Here is a 22,726-nt window from a genome sequence, read left to right on the forward strand (position 1 = left end):
CTTGGAGAGATCAGAAGCTGATCATACTCCCTGCAACAGAAACTGTGCTGTCTGGACGATTAGCCTGGACCAGCTTATCTGTTCCTGTGAAAACCGGAATAGCAAATACCAGCTTCCCCACCAGTTAATAGCCCGGTGTGAAGTAGTACGAGGTCGTTACTTACTATGCACACTCAATAATTTTATCTGTTGCAGTTTTACATGACTCCCACTGGTTCCCTAGGGAGACCTTCCAGTGAGCAGTGAGGTTTCCCTTGCAGCAAGGATTATTTTTTTTCCTGCTTTTCATCCTCATTTTTCCCTTTGCGTAATGTCTTACCACTCGTGCTAGCTGATGTACCACACCTCTGCCATTCGCGTGCCGCACTTGCGATGTGGGTGGTGGTTAAATCACTGCCTCATTGTTTTAGAAGACTTGGAGGACACCGGGAACGGGTAAAGAAAAGGATGCTCGCGTTCTTATTGTGTGGGCAGTTCGGTGTGTTTTCCCTGTGTCCTATTTTGGAAATAGCTGAACTATTTTAGCTGAAATCTTCTCCAAGCTTCAAATAAGTGCATTTAAGAAAAAAAAAAACAAACCCACAACAAAAACCACAACGCTTGAGGCATTCCACTCGTGTGGAAAATTTCAGCTGAAAAAGTTAAAAGTTTGACATATTTTTAGGCAGGGGAAAACAGGGTCTTACAACGTTACACAACCCTAATAATAGTCAGGGCTCCTGGCTCTGAGTCTAATATAGGTGAGGCTTTGCGAAAGCTTGTTTTAAACCTGCAGCCTGCACTGGAATAAGAAATCAGCTGTGTTGCTTTGTTCAGCACAAATGTCATGCTAGTTATGCATGTTTAACCTTTAATATACTTTAAATCTAAATTTAACCATGTGGAAAGAATCTCGGATGTCAAAAAAAAAAAAAATCTGCTGGCGAGGGAAAAAATTTTGTATTCTCAGCCGGCACTAAATTACCCAGATGCAATTGCTAATGAGCTGAATCTCTTCTATCCGAAAGGAGTTTGCCCTTACAAAAATAGAAGAGAGCGACATAAAAGATGACAGCGGGAAGGAGCCGATAACGGAAGATGATGCTGATCCTGAAGACCTGGAAGTGTTTTACCCCACACATCAGTGGCAAACCATCCGTCCAGGTAACGTGCTGATGACTAATTATAGCATCCCTCCGAAACAACACCTGACAGCACCAACAGAAGCCTTGCAGAAACTCAAAATGCCTGTTTGTTCCTGTAACAATGTATTATTTTGCTGGTGTTCAGACCAAGAGGTACGGGCCCCATGACCCAACGCAGGGTAAGGAGACTATCGCCAAACCAGCTGGCGGTGGGAGCGGTTGCTAAAGTGCTTTCAGTTCACTGGAGCAGGGCGAGTGGGCTGCCAGTCACGTTGCAGGTGGTGATGTGTCTCTGTCACTAGCTCAGAAGCCCGTTCTCTCTTTGTACGCTTGTCAAGGGACAGATTTTATAGCGTTTGTTGGCACGCGGTATCCCAGGTCTGCTGTGCTCTGGTGTGGGTTGGTGAAATGCTGCTCAGCAGCAACTTGATTAAGAATTGTCGATGTAACACTACACAGCTTTTTAACAATGGGTTTTCTGTTCCGTGGCTGTTTGAAATCCAGCTTTTATCCCTACCTGTACATCCCACAAAAAAAATCTCTTCCTTTTTTTGGGTTGGTACCTTTTATTAGACATGTATGGGGCACGTATGGTGAGAAAACACCAACGGAGCAGGCTGGCTTCACTGCAACAACCCATGCGCTGGGAAAGGCTTTGGAGAGGATAAGCCCCTTTAAACACACACCCCGATGCATGTGTGCACACATATTTCAACAATTAGGATGATCAGTAAGTCTGTCTCTGGGGTCTCGGACAAGGTATTTAATCCACTTGTGCTTTGGTGTCCTCATGGATATGCAGGTGTAATACCTTCCCGCCTCAGAAGGGTGAACTAAGTAGTAATTAATTTTTTATAAAGTGCTCTGAATTTAAAAGAGCTTTATCCTGTGCTCGGTATTATCATTGAATGAATAAATATAGGATCCATTTGTCTTGAAATTTCTGCCATATATAGCAGAATGACTTTTCCAAATGTAAATCTTTGTATAACATAAAAGTCTAGCAAAAGCCCCTAAATTTTACAAAGCTGCAGTATATAGTTATATTCCATTTTTGTACCATTATGTATGGAAGGCGTGTGGTATCCCTGCTTAGTATTCAGACTGGCAGATCCTCACCACCCTTGTTGAAGCAGAATATGTATATACTTGCAGTCATTATAAACGTCGTTGCCAGTTTTGTTCAGAAGCACCTGCTCCGTTGCGCAGGTGTCTTGTTCCGCTTTGTTTTGGTAGCAATTCCACGTTGGGCATGTGCAGCGAGGGGCTTGTGGATGTGGGGAGCTTGTCAGCATTCACAGCATGCTGTAGGAGAATTTCAGTTACTCTTGTAAAAGGCTTAAGTGGTGGCCTGCCTCATCGTCTAGTCGCTACAGATCCTTATTTCAGGTGTGCGTGCAGATTTGGGTAGAAACATGTCAGAAAGATGAGTCTTCCTTAGTCTCCGCCTGCCAGCCTGGGTTTTTGTTTCCTGTGGGTTTCTCTGAAGTAAAATGCTGTGTGTGGACCGTGACTCGCAGTTTTAGCATGTGTATTACCCGAGGCAAGGCTGGGGAGCCTGCTGCCTCCGCGAGCCCGTCCCTGCCGCCTCCGACCTGGAGGGTTTCTCCCTTGCTAGCGCAGGTCCATGTTTGGGGGGGTTGTTGACCCTCAGGATGAGGGAAGCTGCCAGCGTGGCTGCATGAGGGATGTGCCTTTCTGTCCTTTAATAGAGGCGCACACGTTGGCAGCGTGTCTGATCTGGTGGTGCTGCATCTTCCAATGTTTTCCGATGGGATTTCACTGGCTTGTAGCGGAGCAGGGTCCTGGCTGGGCTGCCCGGTGTGTCCTCAGCACAGGCCACACTGAACTGCAGCGCGGTGCTCAGAAGTTTCCTTTCTACTGCCCCGTCTCCAGGATGCCCCTGTGCCGTCTTCCGTTGTATCCCTCCAGCAAATGGGGCCAGTCTCTCCTGCGGAAACAAGTGTTTCTGTTTGAAATCTGCGTCTTCAGTTTTGAATAGTGGAAGGGACCTCAGAGTTGTGTTTCTCCCCATTGCGCTCCTGTTTCATCTTGTTCCCGTTCTGAGCTCAACACAGGATTTTTATGCTTCTGTCCGGTCCCACAGTCGCTCATCTTTTATACATGTATTTCCAATTTTGTTCTGCTGTTTTTCTGGTTCCCTGTTGCTAATTGTATCAAACTGTGTTTCCGCGGAGACTGCAGCAGTGTCATCAACCTGTAACTTGTCAAATCCCTCCACCAAATTCAATTGTTATTGTATACGTAATGCTGCTTTGTGTGGTTCTTCTCTCGCTGCCTGCAATGTGAGCTGGATTTTGATCAAGTGCTTTCTTGCACTTCGAGCACGCTTCAAACTGCTGGAGGTAGCTGGATGCAAACGGAGAGAGACAGTTACCCTAAGAGCTCTGCCACCCGTAATCCAGAAGCAAGGAGATCAGTTGTCTCTTCTGCCAGCCAGCTGGGAAGCTGACGGGCTGTGGAAAGGTTGGTGAAACTTCACAAAGTCCTTTAACACTTTGTTAGGCATTGCTTTTTTCCTCACTCGACACTAAATAAAGCACCAGGCACGGCTGGGTTAGACAGAAAGGATACGTGCGCCTTGGAAAGACTTCTAGCACGTCCATTATTTGACGACTTTTGGTATCATCTGCGGAAACAGCGAAGACATATGTGGGGCTTTTCATTCTGTTCTTGGTTGGCATCTGTAGGAACTTGCAGGCTACTTGGGTTTTAACGAGTGGGATTGCAGTGTCCTTTGAATGGATGTTCATGCCCATGATCAGATCGCTTCTCATGGTCAGGTATCCGTTCCCCCACAGATGCAGGTATTTTTTTTGAAGTTGTGCTTTCTCTGATGTTTCTTTCCTTTCTGGATGTACGTTTACCAGGTGATGGTACCCTTGTGAGTTGGAAGCTCTCTGGAGAAGCATAGCACAGGTGACTTGCTTTTGTTACTGCTTACGTTGAGCTCTTCCAGGTGCATGGAGGTGAGTCTGTCAGCACGCAGAAATGCCCCACCACTTTTCAGGGTGATCTTTGCCTGTTGGTTATGGCAACCAAATGCTCATTCCTTAGTCTTCGGGATAGCAGAGATGAATGGAAGGATTGGATGGCATTGACGTAGGTGACCTGACCTCAAATCTGCCACTCAGCATCCTGGAGCACATGAATGCTTCATTTCCCAGGAATTACCTCCTTTTGTTATTTGGGCACCTTGTTTCCCTCTATTCCATTTAGCACTCCTGACGGTGGTTGAAAGTCGAATTGCTCTGACCATCTAGTCACGTCACTGACCAGCAGATTTTCCACCCAACGTGAGGGTCAGAAGTAGCTCCTCTGCGAAGATTAAGGAAAAGGATTGAAGAGGCAAGAGTTTAACTGGGAAAGAAAAAGGGGATTAATCATGTTCTCCTTAGCCGTGACCAGAGCTGTGGGGAGGCTGGGCTGCGCGGTGCCTCTGCAGATGGGCTGCGTCCACCTCCGTGGCAGCAGCGCTTACCTGCTCCCTGACGCAGCAGAAACCCGTTGGCATGTTTCTCAGCAGACACTTTGAAGCTGGGAATTAATGTGTCCAGTTTCCAAATCCAGATGGACCAAGCAAGAACCTCATCAGCTCAAAATACCAAAATATTTCCAATCTGCTCTGCACGCTTTCCATTAGAGAGGAGCCAACGCTGGGGCACAGAAAGGTCCAGAGCAGCTCCCTGCAGACTGGAGAAATGGAGCAAAATCTTGGATTGGCAATTGAAATGTTGGAGCATTGGATCTCTCTCAGGTTTGGATAGCATGTCTCGGTATCTAGCTGGGCAGAGCATGTGTTAGAGGAGCTCAGCTGCCTGTACCTTTAGCTGTGGTTAAACTTCTGGCTTGCAGAGCTGTGTGCTGATACCTGCAGTTACTCTATGGCATTTGTACTGTTCACAGTCATTTTCCTAAGTGCCTAATTATATTGCAGTTAAAAAATAAGAAGCCATGACTGCCGCTGTTGATCAAACTGCCAGAGCGAAGTTGATGTGAGCGTGCTGTTGTTGCTGCTTCTGCAAAGATGAAACCATTTTGTGTTCAGCGGGGAGCTGATGACACATTGCTTAGCATTTAAATATCCATGGCTGCGGCTTCCGAGGGTCCTCGGGCTGCTTTCTCCGTCGGTTGCTATCTTTGCTGTTCATGCTTGTCTCAGGTCTCCCCCTGTCTCTCTCGCCGCACAAACAAGGCTGTGCACGTATGGAACCACAGTTCTCAAAGAAAGCATTCACATTGCGGAAGTGATTTCAGAAGCTGTTTTGAAGGACTTTCTGTGGTTTTGGAAAGAACAGCACTCAGGATGGGGAATAGCTCGGTCCAGTTTCATTGCCGGTCTTTGTCTTTCAAGAGGTTTCAGCAGCTGAATGAGCCAGCACTGCTTTAACCTGAGAAGAGGTTTTTAGAGCTGGGAGGAGAAGGTACTGGCAGGAGGGATCCCTTTGGCTCAGGAGTCCCGTGCCAGGGGCTGTCCCACAGCCCGTGTGGGTGGTGTGGTGGCTGGCAAGGATTTCCTTACGCCTTGTGGGTGGGTATCTTGCTCCTGCCATTCACCAGGATGTCCTGAGCTGTGCTGACTCCTGCTAATTGCTTTGCTGAATTAATGAATCTGTCCGAACCATTGGCTTCTGGGTGACCTAGACCTAACTCAAACAGTTGTGTGCAGGTCTTTGAAATATTTATGTCCGCACGGACAAGAGAGGGCTGTGAAACACAGTGTTAAACCACCGGGGTATGCTCGTTTTTGCAAAGCTGGACATGTGTAATCCAGGAAATAGAAACCTCATCAGATCAGCAGAGGTTTGCATGAAGAGGGAAGGCAAATGGGATTTTAAAAACCTCATCTACACCAGATTAAATGCTTCTTTTCCAGTTGTGGTGTTGGTTTTTTGGTTGGTTTTTTTGGTTTGTTTTTTTTTTTAATAAAATAACTTGTTACTGATGTGCAGAGGGGAAAAATCTTGACTGTGGAGTTATAATCTTCTCTGGCCAGCACAGGGAGAGCTGCAGGGTGATTACAGGAGGTAGGAAAGCTCAGGCAGTCTTGAGAGCGATTGCAAACGTTCAGTGCTCAGAGGCAGAGTTACGGCCACTGGTAGCACTCCCTCTGCTTGTTTTCCAATCTGCCTTCTCACATATGAGGCTTTTGATGTCTTAAATATACTTTGTGCCTGTTGTGCTTTTTATTACCATGTGCCTTCGTGCTCTCCTCTCTTGGCTTCCCCATCCTCACGGGCTTTCCTTGACTTTACACCTTTGCATTATGGGGTGGAGGGTTTCCCTAATGCTGACTTGTGCTCAATTCCTCCTTACGCTGAAGGTCTTCTCTGGCAAAAGTGCCAGGGCTGAAGCTCCACCTGCTGCTTCTGCCTCTGGTTTGGGGCACTGGAGGGCAGACATGTAAAACAAAATACATTCTCCATGCCTTACTCCTATTGCGTGTAAGAGGGATAACTGTATTTCCCTGTCCCCTGTTGGTAAGAGGGCAGGACTGGGACTGTTTGAGAGGTGCTTGGGGAGCGCGCAGACGGGAGGTACCTGAAACCTCTATTTGAGTAGGGAGTGTTTGAAGGATGCCAGCTTTTGGACGTGGAGATACTGTCTGTACGAGTCTTTCCAGCTCAGCTGTGCAGATGAGGACAGTGCTGTTACCTGTCTCCAGCCTTGCTCTTGCATTATCCGCTTGGATTTTCTTTGCCAGCAGGTTCTCTGAGCTGGAAATCAGAGGGTGCCCACTGGGGTGCACACCTGGTCCTTGTCAAGCCATCTCTTCCGCATTCAGACAAGGGCAGCGCAGCGCTGCATGGCGAGCAGGATGGCTGCGAGGCAGGCGTGGGCTGGTTGTCCCCTGCGCAGTGAGCTGCTGGGGGCCGCTGCCACCATCCCCACGAGATGCCGGTGTAGGTGGCTTTGGACCCATACAGTTGAGATGCTTGTGAAACAACCAGGAACGTTACTGGGCTGGGTCCTTGTGCGCAAAGCTGACCTTTTCCAGGAGAGGACGGAACTGCAGAACCTTTGTCATTCACAATAAGAAATGGGGAACTGTAGCAAATAGCAGAACTTTATAGGCCAGTAACTGAATGTGCACATTAATAAAAAAAAAATACTCCCACGTTATAAAAAACACTCTGCTTCTCTAATTTGACAAGTGTAGTAATGCAGTTTTGATTATATATTTCGTAGCATGTTGTAAATGCAGTGTGTGTCTATATTTAAATTTTAATCATGTGGGACCTTAGAACTGCGTAACTCCTGGTACTAAATCATTCCTGGGAACTGGGCAGAAATGGACTGTTGTGTGTCAGTACAGTTAACTTGCAGGTTTTAATGAAGCATAATCGCAGGGGTTGGTGGCTGTGCCCAGCCCCAGTGCAGCACCGCTCGGAGCAGTGGGGTCAGCGCAGCGTGTTCAGTGTGGCCAAGTACCGCTCTGGCTCACAGGGCTGTTTCCCTGTGTTTCCTCTCTGCTTTGCCATGACCTGGGAAGTTTTGCAGCTGTTTTTTTCCCCGGCATGTCCCTGAGGGTGTCAGGTTCAGTATTTGTGAAATAAACTGAGAGCAAATTTTTTTTTCTCCCCGTTCAAACACTGATAAAACTTCTCTTGTCTTCTCTCGTTTCAAGAACTGCTGGTATCCTGGCAGCACCAGCATTGGGGAGAAAAAACTGAATTTACTACTTGGATTGCTCAGGTTTAGGAGCAGAGCAGGGCTGTGATGGGCTTTTGGTGAATCGGAATGAATTCCGTCCCTCACTGGCTGTGGTGTTACTGGTTTCATTAAACAAGGCAGTTATACAAAGTCGTCTGCAGTGATGCATGTACTGCCAAAACCCAGTTGCGCTTCTGAGCAGCCGAGATAAAAGTTTGCAGCTTCTCTAACACGTGGCCATAGGCTTGGATGTTGGGCATAACCTAAAGAAAGATGTAATGACGTATTTTCACATGAGACAATCCGTGACTCCTGCTGGCTCTGCATATGTCTCTGTGCCCCACAGTCCTTTACAGGTTAGTTACAAAGTGGTTATAAACCAGATGACGGATGGAGGGTTTGAGTGTCAAGCGGCCTTTTTTTTGTCCAACAGGAAGAAATTAGGCTGCATTTGTCAAAATATTTTCAAACTTAGCTTTAATGATGCTCTGACTGGTGGCGTTATAACTGAAGTGTAGCATCAGCAAAGAGGTTAAGTATATCAGCTGTATAGCAGTAGAGATCAGCAGTGGGAATCATTCACATGGTTAAATTTACATTGTTTGGAGGGGGAAAAGTGCTTTGAAAGAGGAGAGGCTATTTCCCAGAGAGGGAATCTCTGATTCCTGTCTTTTATCTTCTTTCTGCCAAACCAGGGTTGCTGTGAATGTGCGAGCTGCTAAGAGGTGGTTAAATGTGTGCTGCGTGATGAGGAATATCTTGCTATGGTTTTATGTGCAAGCATGCTATATTTTCTGTAATAACATTAATAACCTTCATGTGACTGTTTAGAAGGATGAACCTTGTTAAAGAAGAGGTATTTAATAACAGGCCTATTTTTATCTCTGTCTTTATCTAACAGTCTGCACATTTATTTCAAGCTTGTAACAGTGCTTTGGAAGAAAAATGTTTTCCTCCTGGAAAACATTTTGGGAATGCATACAGCCTTGGTTATCTCAAATTTCCAGTTTGAGGATCTTCCCTTTTCCTTCCAGAGCAAGCTGCAACGTTTTTAGCAGGTGTTATGGGAAGGCATTTTTTAAAAAGTATGACCTGGGTTCCAGAATCACTTCAATGATTCTGAAGATTTGACCGAATATAATCAGAGCAACTCCCTTACACTTCAAATGCACGATGTTGTTTTGTGAGACCAGCCTTCTCAGCATTGCAACGCGTGCTTGATTAGCCGCGGGTCCGACCTCCATCCCCACGAAACCCTGGAAGTTGCTTCATGGCCGTGAAGGTGTTGAATTCCCCCCAAAGCACCATTGTGGGTGCTGGGGATCAGACAAATCATCCAGCACACTGAAACAGCTTCCTTTAGCATCTCAAAACAAAACATCCAGCACACTGAAACAGATGTCTCCACTTTACTGAAACAGCTTCCTTTAGCATCTCAAGGAAGCTTCTGAGTTAAAAAATAAAATATATCTCTGTTTTTCCAGCTCTGCTTTACCCGCATAATCTTGGGAAAGAAATGTAATCTCCCTGGGTCTGTGTTGATGTTTTGTAGAACTAATTCCCATTTATTGCAAGAACTTTTACAACACTATATTCAAGTTTAATTTTTTATTATGTGTTTACATCTTGGAAGGAGTAAGTGCGGTGGTGTTGGAAATTCTAATTAAGGATAACATTTCCGATTCAAAAGATCTTTCTTCAGTCCCGAGATTCTTTTTCTCTCCTGATTTTCTGCCTGCTTCTTAAGACTGCAGGAAGTTTTGCTTGGGTCATTCACTTGCAACAGGATGTTTTCTGAATACTGAATTAATGTATGCAGTCTGTCACTTGGTATTTCTTCTGTTCTTCTGCTGGAGATCTCCCAGGGTTGCAAAGACCTTGCAAGCGGCAATGGCAATAACAGGAATGTGCCTGTGATCCCGCAAAGTAAAAGAGGCAACATTAAGCTGCCTGTCTCTCCCATCACTGCAGGGTGTGAGTAAATAGATCTAATCAACAATTTACATTTTAACCCCAGAACAGGTTTTATTTTTAGGATTTGTCATTCAGCCCAAGCGAAACCTTTCCGTTTCTGTTTGGTGGTGTTTCTAAGAGCATCTTTAAGTTATCATCGAGACTACTTTTTAAGATGCATTTACTTTTTGATATAATCTGCTGCTTTTCTTATTTGAAACAAAGCCCACCTGTTCTTCTTTAATTATACTATCATTTAACCTGCTAACCAGGTTTCTACTAATTATGGTTATCTCGCTGTTCTGCACTCGATAATACCCAAAAAAGATAAAACCTCTCTGTATCTCAATTAACTAGAGCTGTAATGAGGTGGTAAATTGTGAAGGCTTCTGCAGGTATTGTGAAGGTATTTACAGATGATATGATATGAAGCTGGGAGGAGCGGCTGCTGCACCCGATGGGTGTGCTGCCCTTCAGAGGGACCTCGACAGCAAAAACTGAAACAGAAGAAAATGTTTAAACACAAAAAAAACTGTTTTACTGTAGGGTGATTGACTACTGGAGCGGGTCAACTCCACCAGAGAGGTTGTGGAGTCTCCATCCAAGCAGACATTCAAGACCCTACTGGACACAGTCCTGGGGAACCTGCTCGAGGTGACCTCACTTGTGCAGGGGTTGGATGGGGGGATCTCCTGAGATGCCTTCCACCTTCGACCCATCTGTGACGCCGTATGGCAGTACCTTTTTCAAGGCAAAGGATCCCATGGTGGGTTCCACAGCAAGATGCAAATCCTGGTGGTGATGCTGACTGTTTCCCCTTGCTAACATCAGCTGAAACTTGAACAGAGCAAACATGGGAAGAGTTGCTGGAAACCTCTCTGAAGAGAGACAGCAGAAAGCGATGTCTGAGATAAGGTACTGGGGAGTTGCAGGGCTGGAGCCAGGAGCCAGAGGCTGGAATGAAGGTGCCCCACAGGACCAGAGCCTTTGCTGGAGGAGAAGTCAAGACACTTTTCGCTTGAGCCCACTTTCCACCCACTTTGATCTATTCAGGTGCTCTCCAGACATTTGCGTTACATCCTGAAATGCAAAGGACATGTCCTGAAGGAGGAGCAGAGCGAGTCTGCCAACAGAAGAGAGCTTGTACCTCACCCTGCCACCTGCAGGGAAAGCCCAGACTTGCTGGCAAGGAGGAAGAGCTTTCAAATGAAGCTTTGTTGGTCAGCAGTGTTAATGCAACCGCTTCACAAGGAGGAAATGTATACACTCTCCTTCATCCACTCCAACAAAGATCCTCAGGTTAGGTCAGACCATGCACACTGGCTATTTTTACTGTTTGCTCCGTGCTATACTCAATAATCTGATTTGTGTGGGGGTTTTTGTTAGGTTTTGTTCTTTTTTTGTTCTTTTTTTTTTCTGAAGTGGACTAGGGGTAGTTCACGTGATTTCTTTTGTCCCCTCTGCAGTGCAGAAGGTGCAGACAGGGTGGGATGATAGCGCCTTTGTACTTGTCAAGTATCCATCCACAACCCAAGGCACTGCCCCTGTACAACCTGAGTGCAAAGGTGATTTTCTTGAAGTCTTCACAAACAGGTAAAACAAGACACTCGATGAAGTCCACACTCAAGGAAGGTTGTATCCATGGTCTGAAAGCCAGATACGGGGCCACGGAAGTGGACTGTGCAGTGGTGGCTGAGCTGGGAACTCTGGAAGGGGAGATTTCCCACCATTCCGGCATGAGGAGCTGGAGGACATCTGGTTCTCCACGAGGACTTCCCAGTGCCTCGCACAGAGCTGGCTGTGACAGGAGCTCTCTGGCAGGGCTGCTCTGCTGTCGCAGGCTGTGGTGCAGCCCAGCAGCGTTCCTAGGGACAGCGCGGCAGCGATGCTTGGCTGTTCTCAGCACGGTTCTGCTCTGAAACATGGCTGTGCCTGAAGGTACCTTCCTGCAACGGCTGTGTCTTGTCTGCATTGCTTCCATCAGCGGAGGAGGGACAAAAATACCCTCCTGCTGCATCGCAGTGAGCCCGCTGGAGCCAGCACACCTGAGAGATGAGGAGACAGTCTGTACTTTCCCAGGCATCGCCTGGGCAGTGCTGGTTTAATCATTTATCCCTGTTGGTGCCACCAAGGCTTTATATCGGATGGAGATGTGTGTATTTGAGGGGGGTGAACCCCAACTGTTAGCTTGTCAGGTGTCAGGCAGGATTTGCAATACTGGCAGCTGGGGAGAAAAACTGTTATTAAGTGTGACACAGCACCTTGGATACGGAAAGCACGGGGAGACAATAAATACAGACTTCCATAATGTCATTTTATAGTGTCAGTCTTCAGAATTTATTAAGACTTAGTTACAGCGATGCCTGCAGCTTCTTCTGGTTGAATCAGTAAATTCTGTTCATTATCTCCAGCACTTGTTTCAACCTACTGTGTTTGCAAAAAAAAAAAAAAAAAGAAATATTGGAAGCATAGGGACACCCCCAATTACTTTCTGTGGCAGCTGGGTTTTTTGGTGTAAATCCAGCTTTTCTCAGGTTTGCTGCTTGCACCCCAGTCAGTGCTCGTCTGGGTGGATGGACCCAAAATGTGAAGTGTTGCTCGGTGAGAGCACCAAGAAACGCAGGCACTGAAGACCTGCTTTAACCACCGCAGCTTCCTGCGGGGAGCATGTGGCAATGGAAAGAGAAGAGCCATAGTGAGGAAGGATGCAACTGTCATGTTGGAGCAAGTTTGCATGTCTTGTCATCCCACCCTGGTACCGCTTCAGCGTGTGGACAGGCTGAGGATGGCTGACGGTGGAGAAGGGTTCATGAGACCATCCTTAATGACAAAAAGGTGGTTGCTAAAGTCATGAGCTCAAAAAATAGTTCACTGTCACTTCTCTGTGGGTCTTGCCACTTGTTTGCTGTCGGGAGCTCGGAGCTTGTTGATGCTGAGGATGGCACCAGCATTTTTCAAGAGTTCCTCAGTCTACACATGAAATTGTGTCCGTTTTTCCCATTTTTTGTCAAACACAAATCACAGCGGCGGCACGTTTGTGTACCTTTACCCCCAAGCTCATCGTTTAGCTTTCCAGGATGGAAGAAAATGAGTTCAAGCCCAACTTTCTGATAATTTATTATGTTCCTGGTGCTTAAGGGCAAAATTTCAGTTGCCAAAAGCAGATGTTTGCTTGCTCCTTTTTTAGCTCTCAAAGTACTTTCTGTGTGCTTGATTGATGGACGTCCCTGTTACATTAATAGTTGGGCTTTGCAGAAAGCTGTTATTACCAGGAGAATCTGGTGTGGGTTTCAGTTTTTCTTCTTGCATTGAAAATCCATTATTAATGTCTTTTTGAGGGGAAAAAAAGGCTTCAATTCCAGCATTTTGCTTTGCTTTCTTAGGCTCCTTCGCAACTGTCTTCTCTGAGGTGCTTTTAAAATCAATATTACAAGTGTTCTTTATATTTTACTGTGTGGTTGACGGTTTCTGCGTCTTGCTATTGATTTCTAATTGTGTTGCAGGACATCTGGGTGCGTGCAGATTGCCGTGTGACAGATTGCTTCATATGTGTCTACCCGATCATCACTGCGTTGGCTTTTTGCATGTTCCCTCTTGCAGGAGGACGCTGCTGAATCTGGAAGCTGCCAGGACAGTTTGCATGCTTGTAGCCCATGAGTGCCATCTTGAGACACTGAACTTGTGACCGTTCATTTAATTGTACTTTTGATTTTGGTTTTATATTGGACTTGGAGATACGCTTGTGAGGTCTCCTCTTTTGTGTAGTCTTTGCAGAGTTGTTCTGCCCCGGCTTCTCTTGCACCTTTGTGTTCCGCATCGTAGGAGCTTTACAGGTTGTCCTGGTTTTATTTGGGGTGGTGATAATCCATCTTTGGCTGTTTGGATCGGTGCCGGCGTGAGCTCTGACATTGCCCCTTGGATCAGCTCTGCTAACAGACCTTGGCATTTCAGAGGTGCAAAGTCCAAGTCTTGATGAAATAATAAGAAAACGCAGGCCATGTCTGTAGCTGCTGTAAAGTTGGATTTGCAGATATAGGCACTTGCAGCATGTCAGCGTCGATGGAGCATGGGCACAACTGTTTGAGAGCTTCTTGGGACCAATGGAGGGTGTGAGGAGTGACACGACTGTGGCCAACACAGGCGCTCCAAAATGCATCCATCACTCCAGATGGGCTGCAGCAGGGGAAGAGCGCGTGCCAAAGAGGACAGAGGACCAGGCGCGTTGTGCACATGGCAAGTCCTAAAAGCACGAAGGAGAAAGACCAGCAACAGACATCTTTTGTGCAGGGAGGGTTTGCACGTGTCTCAAGCTCTTGGGAAGGAGAGTGGTGAGCTGCCTCCAAGCCCTCCGTGCATTGGCAGCACAGGCTCCACGTCTGCCGGGTGCTTTGGTTGCAATGATACGCAATATGTAGGTGGTCTGGGTATACGGTAAATTGCTGCCAGCTGGGTTGGGGTGTTTGCTTGTGAGGATTATCTTCAGTAAGGTTCAACTCCTAGACATGTAAAACACACTGCGCTTCATGGAGACCAGTCTTAGATTCTAAGGAATTAGTTGCCATAGTTTATCCATCCATGCTGGGGAGCAGAGCAAAAAGATGGCAGAGGCACTTGGTACTGTGTCTGTGAAGGAGCAGCACAGAGTACAGGCTGTTTTAAACATGTTCGTAGAGGACACAGGCGGTCTGAGATCTTCCTGGGTCCAGTGGTGCCGCTGTTTGCTGGAGCCGGCAGTCAGGAGGGAGGTGGCATGCATAACTATGGGCAGGCTTTGACCTTGCCGCTGGAACTTAGTTAGCAATTCTGTTGATGTTCTGGAAACGAAAATATAATTCAGGCCACCTTCTCCTCCAAGCTGACCCTGAGAATCTGGGAGGAGAGGAACTACTGAATAATTAGGGTCCTTTTTTTTTCTTCTTGCTAGAGTTACTGCTCAGTGTTGAACTGCGCTGTAAAGTGTCATTAGTTTCCTTGAACTTACTCGTCCAAGTGTACTTTGCATTAATATAATTACGTAAATTGCAGTCTCATTAATCACAGCGTGTGCTGCGGCGTATCACTGTCTCGCCTTATTTTGCGGGTGCTTCAGCTGGCGGGAACCCCTGTAACCCTGGCGGGGGGGAAGGCTGTGGCTGTAGCACTCCCCCTGGACTCCTCTGCCTGTTTTAACTCGCGCTTTGTCTTTGCGCGCCTCTTACCCTGTAAGATCCAGGAGCATTTGCCAGCGCTGCCGCGACTGCGGAGAGCAGCCACGCTGCTGCGGAGGAGGGCAGCTGGGCCACAGCCGGGCAAAAGTAGGTTTGTCGCAAGGGAGTTTTGCCATACCACATCCCTGCTGCTCCCATTTCATTTTGGGTCTATAGAGGTCCCGGCACGGTGGAGCCCACGCTCCTGGCATTGCAACAAATTCCCGGAGCCTGAGCTCTTGCGCAGGGGACCGCTGCAGGGCTGTTGGATGATGCTGTGGCTCTGTCTCCGTGGCAGAGCTCTCAGCCTTCCTGGCAATGTAAATTCTCCTGGCTGCATGCTAAAATTACACTGAGTTATTGATTTATCTTTGAGAGGATTTCCTTCCCGAGGGACATTTCTGGCCGTTGTAATGATTTAGTTCTTCTGCGAGTGCAGAATCCGTAGCGGAGCCGAGCCACCCTCCTGCCTGCGAGTCTGAGCCCAGGGGTCGCACTCCCACAGGCTTCCTCCACAAGCTGATTTCTATTCCAAAGCCAAGGTTATTCTGCTGTTACTTCCAAGTGACAACTGTGAATAAAAAGGCATTTTTTTAACTTTGCACCGAGCAAGCTGCAAGTCTCCAGCTAGCCTTTGTGCCACGGCACCAGCGTTTTTATCCTGGACTTGTTGCAAATGCAGCTCAGGCTGGCATGTGGGAAGTGTGAAGCAATGCCAGCACTAACACACCCAGGCTTCTGGGAATGTTGTAATTCTTTGAAGCTGGTATGATGGGAGCAGGATCGTGCAAACATTTTTTTTTTTTTTTTTCCCCTCTCAAGATGCAGGGTACAGCCTTTCTTTTTTTCCCCGCTTTCTGCTGACTCACCTGTGGAGCATCTCTAAAACTCAGGCTAGGCAAGATCAAGTTTGACCTCCTACTTGAACCCCTGAGGAGGCAAAGCCAATTCTCTGCTTCTACCACCAGTCTTCTCCCCTTAGCCCTGAAATTGTAGTCCACCGGTTGTGACTCAACTGGTGAACAACATCAGTAGAAGGACCCAACCCTTCAGGAGTCGGGACAATTGTTTTACGGAATATCTTTGAAAGGGAGATGTGTGCCTTCTCTCTCTCTGTGTCCCTGGGTGACCATCTCCGGCGATGGCCCATCTGAAGCCACCTCCCTGTGGGTCCCTGTATCTAACCCCACGGTGGATTTGGATCCGATCTCAGCTGCAGTGTGTGCACTGATAAAATGTGAGGCTGCTCACACACGTGGTGTTCTAAAACAGCGTCCCCTCATTAGGCCCAGGGAGAATATCAATTTATTTTCCTGCAAACCGAGTGTGGCACAACTACTTTCTTTCTTAGTGATCTATCTGCAATATAAAACAAGTCCTTAGCGTCTATCTTAAATACTGCAATGTTGACAAGTTCTCTTGACAAAAATTAGGCTAATGTTCCCTACGACTGCATTAGCTATAGAAATGAGGCTTTAAATTGAAGCTTAGGAAAGCACTATACCAACGCTCTCTCCAAGGCATCTTCTTATTCCAGCCTTTATTATTCAAATTAGTTCTCACTATAGCTTGGCAGCGTAGCTGGCAGACGAGTTTATCCAATACGTTCTGCCAGTCTCGCAGCCAGGCGCAGTTCGGATCGGGCACCTTTCAGCATTGAACTGGGGAAATGTTGTCCAGCCGTCCGCAGACCTGGGCTCGCTGACCCCCAGGGGAGGCTTTCGGCTCAGGGACACGTTGGTGCCGGGATATTACTGCGACCACTGGTGTGAAAGCGTGCGATGAGCCAGCTGACACGCGTGGAGTAGAGATGCAGTCCGAGTCAATAAACTGCACACCTTGGCAGCAGTACAGCATGTCCTGTAACGCTCCCAGAGGTAGCCGGAGAAGGGAGTTTGGTTTTCACAGAATCACAGAATGGTTAGGGTTGGAAGGGACCTCTGGAGATCATCTAGTCCAACCCCCCTGCCAGAGCAGGGTCACCTACAGCAGGTTGCACAGGACGGCGTCCAGGCGGGTTTTGAATGTCTCCAGAGTGGGAGACTCCCCCACCTCTCTGGGCAGCCTGTGCCAGTGCTCCACTACCCTCAAAGTAAAGAAGTTCCTTCTCATGTTAAGATGGAACTTCCTATGTTCAAGTTTATGCCCATTACCCCTCGTCCTATCACTGGGCGCCACTGAAAAAAGACTGCTCCCATCCCCCTGGCACCCGCCCTTTGAGTATTTGTAAGTATTAATAAGATCCCCCCTCGATCTTCTTTTCTCTAGACTAAAGAGACCCAAGTCCCTCAGCCTTTCTCCATAGGAGAGATGTTCCAATCCCCTCATCATCTCCGTAGCCCTTTGCTGGACCCTCTCCAGCAGTTCCCTGTCCTTCTTGAACTGGGGAGCGCAGAACTGGATGCAGATGTGGCCTCACCGGGGCAGAGTAGAGGGGGAGGATGACCTCCCTCGACCTGCTGGCCACACTCTGCTTGATGCACCCCAGGATGCCATTCGCCTTCTTGGCCGCCAGGGCACATTGCTGGCTTTCCTCTGTTGAACGTGTCTGTCTCTTCAGTTTCAGCCTTGATGGAGTTATAAATGCAGCAGCTGAGGACAGGAACAGAGATTGCTGAGACCTGGTCATGAAGACCCCTTCTCAAGCTTTGCAGCCTTCCCCTTGAAAATAGTTTCTCTTTTTGCCCCTTTTTCCTCCTGCAGCACAATCTTAGGCTTCAGCTCCTCACTACCAGCTGCAGATTAACCGTGGCCAGTTTAGACCTCCTGATTCTCACCCTGGTGTTGGTCCTGACCGATTATCCCTTGCTAGAGAGCAGTTACGTCCTTCCTATGCTTCCACGTTCCTGCGTTCTTTGGTGGTGGTTTTTCTGCCCTTATGTTCCTCTGTGGTGGCCATCTCAACAGTGGCTGGAGAGAGGAAGAGGGGCTCTCTGAGGGTGACAGTTGTGGAAGACAGCTGTGGTTGATGATGTTCTGGAGGTGCTAATCTCTGTCATAGTAAAGCCGCCAATGGTGCCTGGCTCAAAAAGGTATTCGATACCTAAAATTCAGCAGAATAAATATCATCCTCGGTTCATTTTGTCAGGTTCTCAATTCTCCTGGTCATCCCCCTCGTCCTTCTCTGCCTACATTCTGCATTGATCTTCTCTGAACGTAGATAAGCCTTCAGCGTCCCAGATGGGCTTTCTAATATAACGAATACACCTGTGGGATGACAATTATTTAATAGGTTGCAGTGACATTATGAAGCAGTTTAGGCTTGGGGATAAATAACTTAGTGGGCTGGAGAGGGATTAAAACTGGCTTTTGTAAATAACCTTTCTCTCGGATGTTGACTTGGCGACATGGTGAGACAAAGGTCGCGGCAGTGTCCGTGCAGCCCTGCATGCCGTTTGATAGCTGAAATAATCAGAGTGTGGCTGGACACCTTCGGTCTCTGCTTTTCTTCTGCTGCCCAGACCTCTGGGGGATTAAACTCTCTAAAGTGCTGCAGTTCACAGAATCGAGCCCAATATCCAAAGAGAAAATAAATTAAGTGCTTCGTATTGAATCACTAAGTGCATGCATCATGCTCTAACCAAGGATGTGTGGTAGTGCATAAGAAATGACTGGCTTGAAACCGGAGATAAGGGTTTGCTTATAAAGTGAAAACATGTGTTTTTGCCAATTTTACAAAAGGGCAACCCTTCCTCTTCCTTCCCTGCTATTATTTTTTTTTTCCTGGTGTATTTTCTGCTGTTGTGGTGCAAGTCAGAGAGAAGCCTGTGCAGAGAAGGGAGGCGGAAGGGCAGAAGCACTTGTTGCGAGGAGCCCTTCGCCATATGAAGCTTTTCTATATTGGCAGCAGCAGAAGATATATCAACAGATGCTACAGCAGCGACTCCCGTCAGAGAGGCACCATATGTCCTCTCCCATCGCTCCTTCCTAGGAGTCTTCCTCCCCAGGCACCTCGCTAGCATCCGCCTGCGCTTCCATTGCTTACTATCTCGGAGCATCCCGGAAAGCAGCAGACACCTCGCGGGAGGTACGTGCTCTGCCCTGCGCGTGACAGCCGGCGCTCTCGTCTTCGGTGGTTATCTTGCCACAAGAAGGTCGAGGTTTGATGTTTTTTGAGGCAGGCAGCTAGCTGGGCTCTCTGCACACCCCTGCACGAGGCTGGGCTACGTGCAGAATGGTCTCTTCGGCCGCCGGCGATGGTTGGCGTGAGTTAAACGGACCCGCTCTGACAGCGTCAAGCAGGGTCCGTCGCCTTTCGCCACCGGGTTTGCCTGCCTCTCCCGCTGCCGGAGCTGGAGGCGAAGCCAAGTGCAGGCAGCGGGTGGGTTTGGCAAGAGGCATTAGGAGCCGGAGCCCGGTGCTCACAGGGTGCCGCCGGTTTGAATTACTGGGCTCGTGGCCCCCGGCGCTCGCTGATCAATTGAGAGAACATAAATACCGGTGCTGTGGGAGAGCGCTGGATCGGTTTAAATTGGCATTTGTAAGTGGTTGTCCAACCGAGTGTCCAAATTTAACTGATGCTTTCACACGTCTAACCAAGTATTACTGACTGGAAAGCGCCTTCCTTGCGACGCTTTGTTCTCTGCTAGCTGCAGATCGAATCACAGAAGGAGGGATTTGATTCTGGAGTCGTTTTAAAAACGTTTTCATTGTGTCTGCCGAGGGTAACAAATTACAGAGAAGACCTCTCAGCGCTAGGACAAAAGAGTGACTCTAAAACCCTTTTCAGGTGAAGAAATGTTTGAACTGTAGGCCTGCTGGATGGTGTTTAAAAGAAGTGGTCATTACTGTAGCAAGCAAGCGGTTGGCATTAAAAATCATAGGATGCAAGAAAGAAAATTCTCCCAAGGTTTACTCTGGGCACATGTCTCCCTCTAATGCTGGTTGTGCCTTAGCACCCTGAGTCCCCACAGTGACCTCTGTGGCATTAGCCATGGGAAACCAGTAGCCCAGCGAGCACCAGTAAGTAGTTTCTGTCTTGCTAAATGAGAAACTGGAATGGAAATGGCCGTTTCTCTGCACCCTGTTTGAGTAGGGTTCAAGTCCAGCAGAAAGCAGTGCTGCTGCTTTGAGACGCTTAAGGACCTCCAGCAAGAAGCAGAGATGGTGGCACTTCATGTTGGGAGGTATCAGTGCAGCGATTTTGGGGTTTTCCCGGGGATGGCTTTGCTGCCAGCAGCAGCGCTGGGCATTGAATGGGGAATAGGTTCACCCTTGGCAAGCTTAAAAGCATTTCAGATGGCTTCTGTCCCCGCTCTGCTGCAGCGTGGTGCAAAATTGGTGTTGGAGAAGATCACAGAATCACAGAATGGTTAGGGTTGGAAGGGACCTCTGGAGATCATCTAGTCCAACCCCCCTGCCAGAGCAGGGTCACCAGGTTGCACAGGACAGCGTCCAGGCGGGTTTTGAATGTCTCCAGAGTGGGAGACTCCCCCACCTCTCTGGGCAGCCTGTGCCAGTGCTCCACTACCCTCAAAGTAAAGAAGTTCCTTCTCATGTTAAGATGGAACTTCCTATGTTCAAGTTTATGCCCATTACCCCTCGTCCTATCACTGGGCGCCACTGAAAAAAGACTGTTCCCATCCCCCTGGCACCCTCCCTTTAAGTATTTATAAGTATTAATAAGATCCCCCCTCGATCTTCTTTTCTCTAGACTAAAGAGACCCAAGTCCCTCAGCCTTTCTCCATAGGAGAGATGTTCCAATCCCCTAATCATCTCTGTAGCCCTTTGCTGGACCCTCTCCAGCAGTTCCCTGTCCTTCTTGAACTGGGGAGCGCAGAACTGGATGCAATACTCCAGATGCGGCCTCCCCAGGGCAGAGTAGAGGGGGAGGATGACCTCCCTCGACCTGCTGGCCACAAGATGTCGTATTTAGACATCACCATTTTGACAGGTCGAATTGCAGGGTATTTATTAGCATAGCGTGGAGTATTATAGAAAAGGTTTGTCCAGTGAACTAACCAACTAAACTGTCTTGTGTGAAACATCCTTGATTTTTTTGAGGTTTTTTTAACTGTTCATTCGGTCTCTCAACAATTCGTCATCTTCAACGATTTCTGGAAGACACTGGTGCGAATTGCTGCTGAGAGCTGAATATCTGTGGCTCAGGGATGAGGCCCTGCCTGCTCTGGGAGCCAGAAGAAAACAGCAGTTTGAGTTGTTTGCTCGTGCTCTAAGGATGAAACTCCTCTCATGGTTTCTTCTGAAATCCCAGGAAGGGAAAGACATCTCATTATCTTTGTCGGCCCTCTGCACAGCAGGATCTTTGTCCGTACTGGTGTGCAATGAGTAAGACAAAATAACGGTGAGAAAACCAGCCTGATACCACCAGGAGTTTTCACTTGCAGGCAGAGGCAGCGCAGCTGCCTCCAGCCCTGGGGAGATGGGACACAACGGGAATACCCACGGTGGGTCATGGCAGGGCTTCATCCAGTATCCCATCCTCTGAAGATGCTGCAAGTACGTGCTTAAGGAACAGTTTATGAATGTGGCAAACATACAGTGATTATAAGAGTTTTCTCTCTAATTGAGTACAGTAGGTAATTAGAGCCTCTGCTGTCGGTGCAGACCTGAGAAATCAGAGGTGGTAACCAGGCTGGTGCTTCTCAAAGGATGTGCTGCGCTCAACCAGCAGTGGTGGTTTCCCAGCAGAAGTACAGAACTAATGGAAATGAGACATGCGCCTGAAGTGGCTCTGTAAAGCATTTCAGCCAGCGTCGTAGGAGTTCCTGCGTGAAATGTGGATGCAGGTGTGTGAGCCGTCTCTCTGCCTGTGCTGCAGGCGAGGTACGGTGGGAAATGCCAGGGGATGCCGGAGTGGCTTCTGGGGGGAAGCTTCCAGGCCTGACACTGGTAAACCTCTCTGCCAGCTGTCTGGAAGAGGTGATATATAGCATATTAATGGCCTTTTCCGGTGGCACTTAATTGGGAGGAGCTGTGAGTGCCAGAAAGCGAACTAATACAAAAGGCTGTAGATGAGTGAAAAAGGGGCAGGAAGTAGCAAAATGAGATTTGGGCTTGCTCTGGGCTTCTTCTTCCCATCAGTAATCCATCTCTTCTTGACCTGTGTCTTCTACACATCTTCCCTTCCTTTTGTATGTAAAAATGTTCTGTTTTGAAATAACAAGCAGTCCAAGGAGTGGTATGACTCACCCTTATAGGAAAAAAAAGAAGGCAGGCGTTGCTGCTTCCTTGCTCGCCAGCGCTAAGCAGAGAGTCCGGAGTCAGAGCACGCACCGAGCCCCGTCGGACTAGGGCTGGTTCATCTGTTTTCCTCTGAGCCCAGCGTTTGGCACGAGAAACAGGCGGCATCTTTCACAGAGCACTGTGCTCGTGTGAAATCCTGTCCTCTCCCCGAGCAGAGCCCACGGCAGGAGCAGGCAGCATGAGCGAGTGCCAGGGCGGTTGTGTCCCCCATGCAAGACCAGCACGGGATGCTCCAGTCTCTCCCATTTACCCGCCTGTGGCACTGGTGGCTCCTGAAGCGGCAGTGCCAGCGATGCAGCAGAGGGGAGCTTTGCTTCTTCCTGGGATTTGTCTCCCTTTGGGTTTTTTTTTTTAATAATTATTTTATTAAAGGAGAAGGTACAGTGCCATCAGATAACTTTTTGCAGATGCTCTGTCAGTCTTGTGCAGCCTTATTATTTTTAATATCGCAGCGCTGCCGGTTTGTTTTGCTGGGAACATTCACGTATTGATTCCCGGATTCTTTTGTTGCCTGTATTAGAAAGAAAGTCCCTTTCCCCTCACTCCCCTGCACCACGAGAAACAAAGAGTAAAGAAATGTA

General features: G+C 47.9%; 1 protein-coding gene across 1 annotated transcript in view; it reads left to right on the plus strand.

Moving 5' to 3' along the window:
• SIL1 (SIL1 nucleotide exchange factor) overlaps positions 1 to 22,726 on the plus strand; it is a 79,178-nt gene that overhangs the window by 2,604 nt on the left and 53,848 nt on the right. The window contains exon 2 of the mRNA XM_009880718.1: positions 1,008 to 1,143. Within this exon, the coding sequence (XP_009879020.1) occupies positions 1,008 to 1,143 (136 nt within the window). The remainder of the gene's footprint in view (positions 1 to 1,007; positions 1,144 to 22,726) is intronic.

This window comes from Charadrius vociferus, unplaced genomic scaffold, assembly GCF_000708025.1.
Source record: "Charadrius vociferus isolate BGI_N301 unplaced genomic scaffold, ASM70802v2 scaffold822, whole genome shotgun sequence".
Lineage (NCBI taxonomy): Eukaryota > Metazoa > Chordata > Aves > Charadriiformes > Charadriidae > Charadrius > Charadrius vociferus.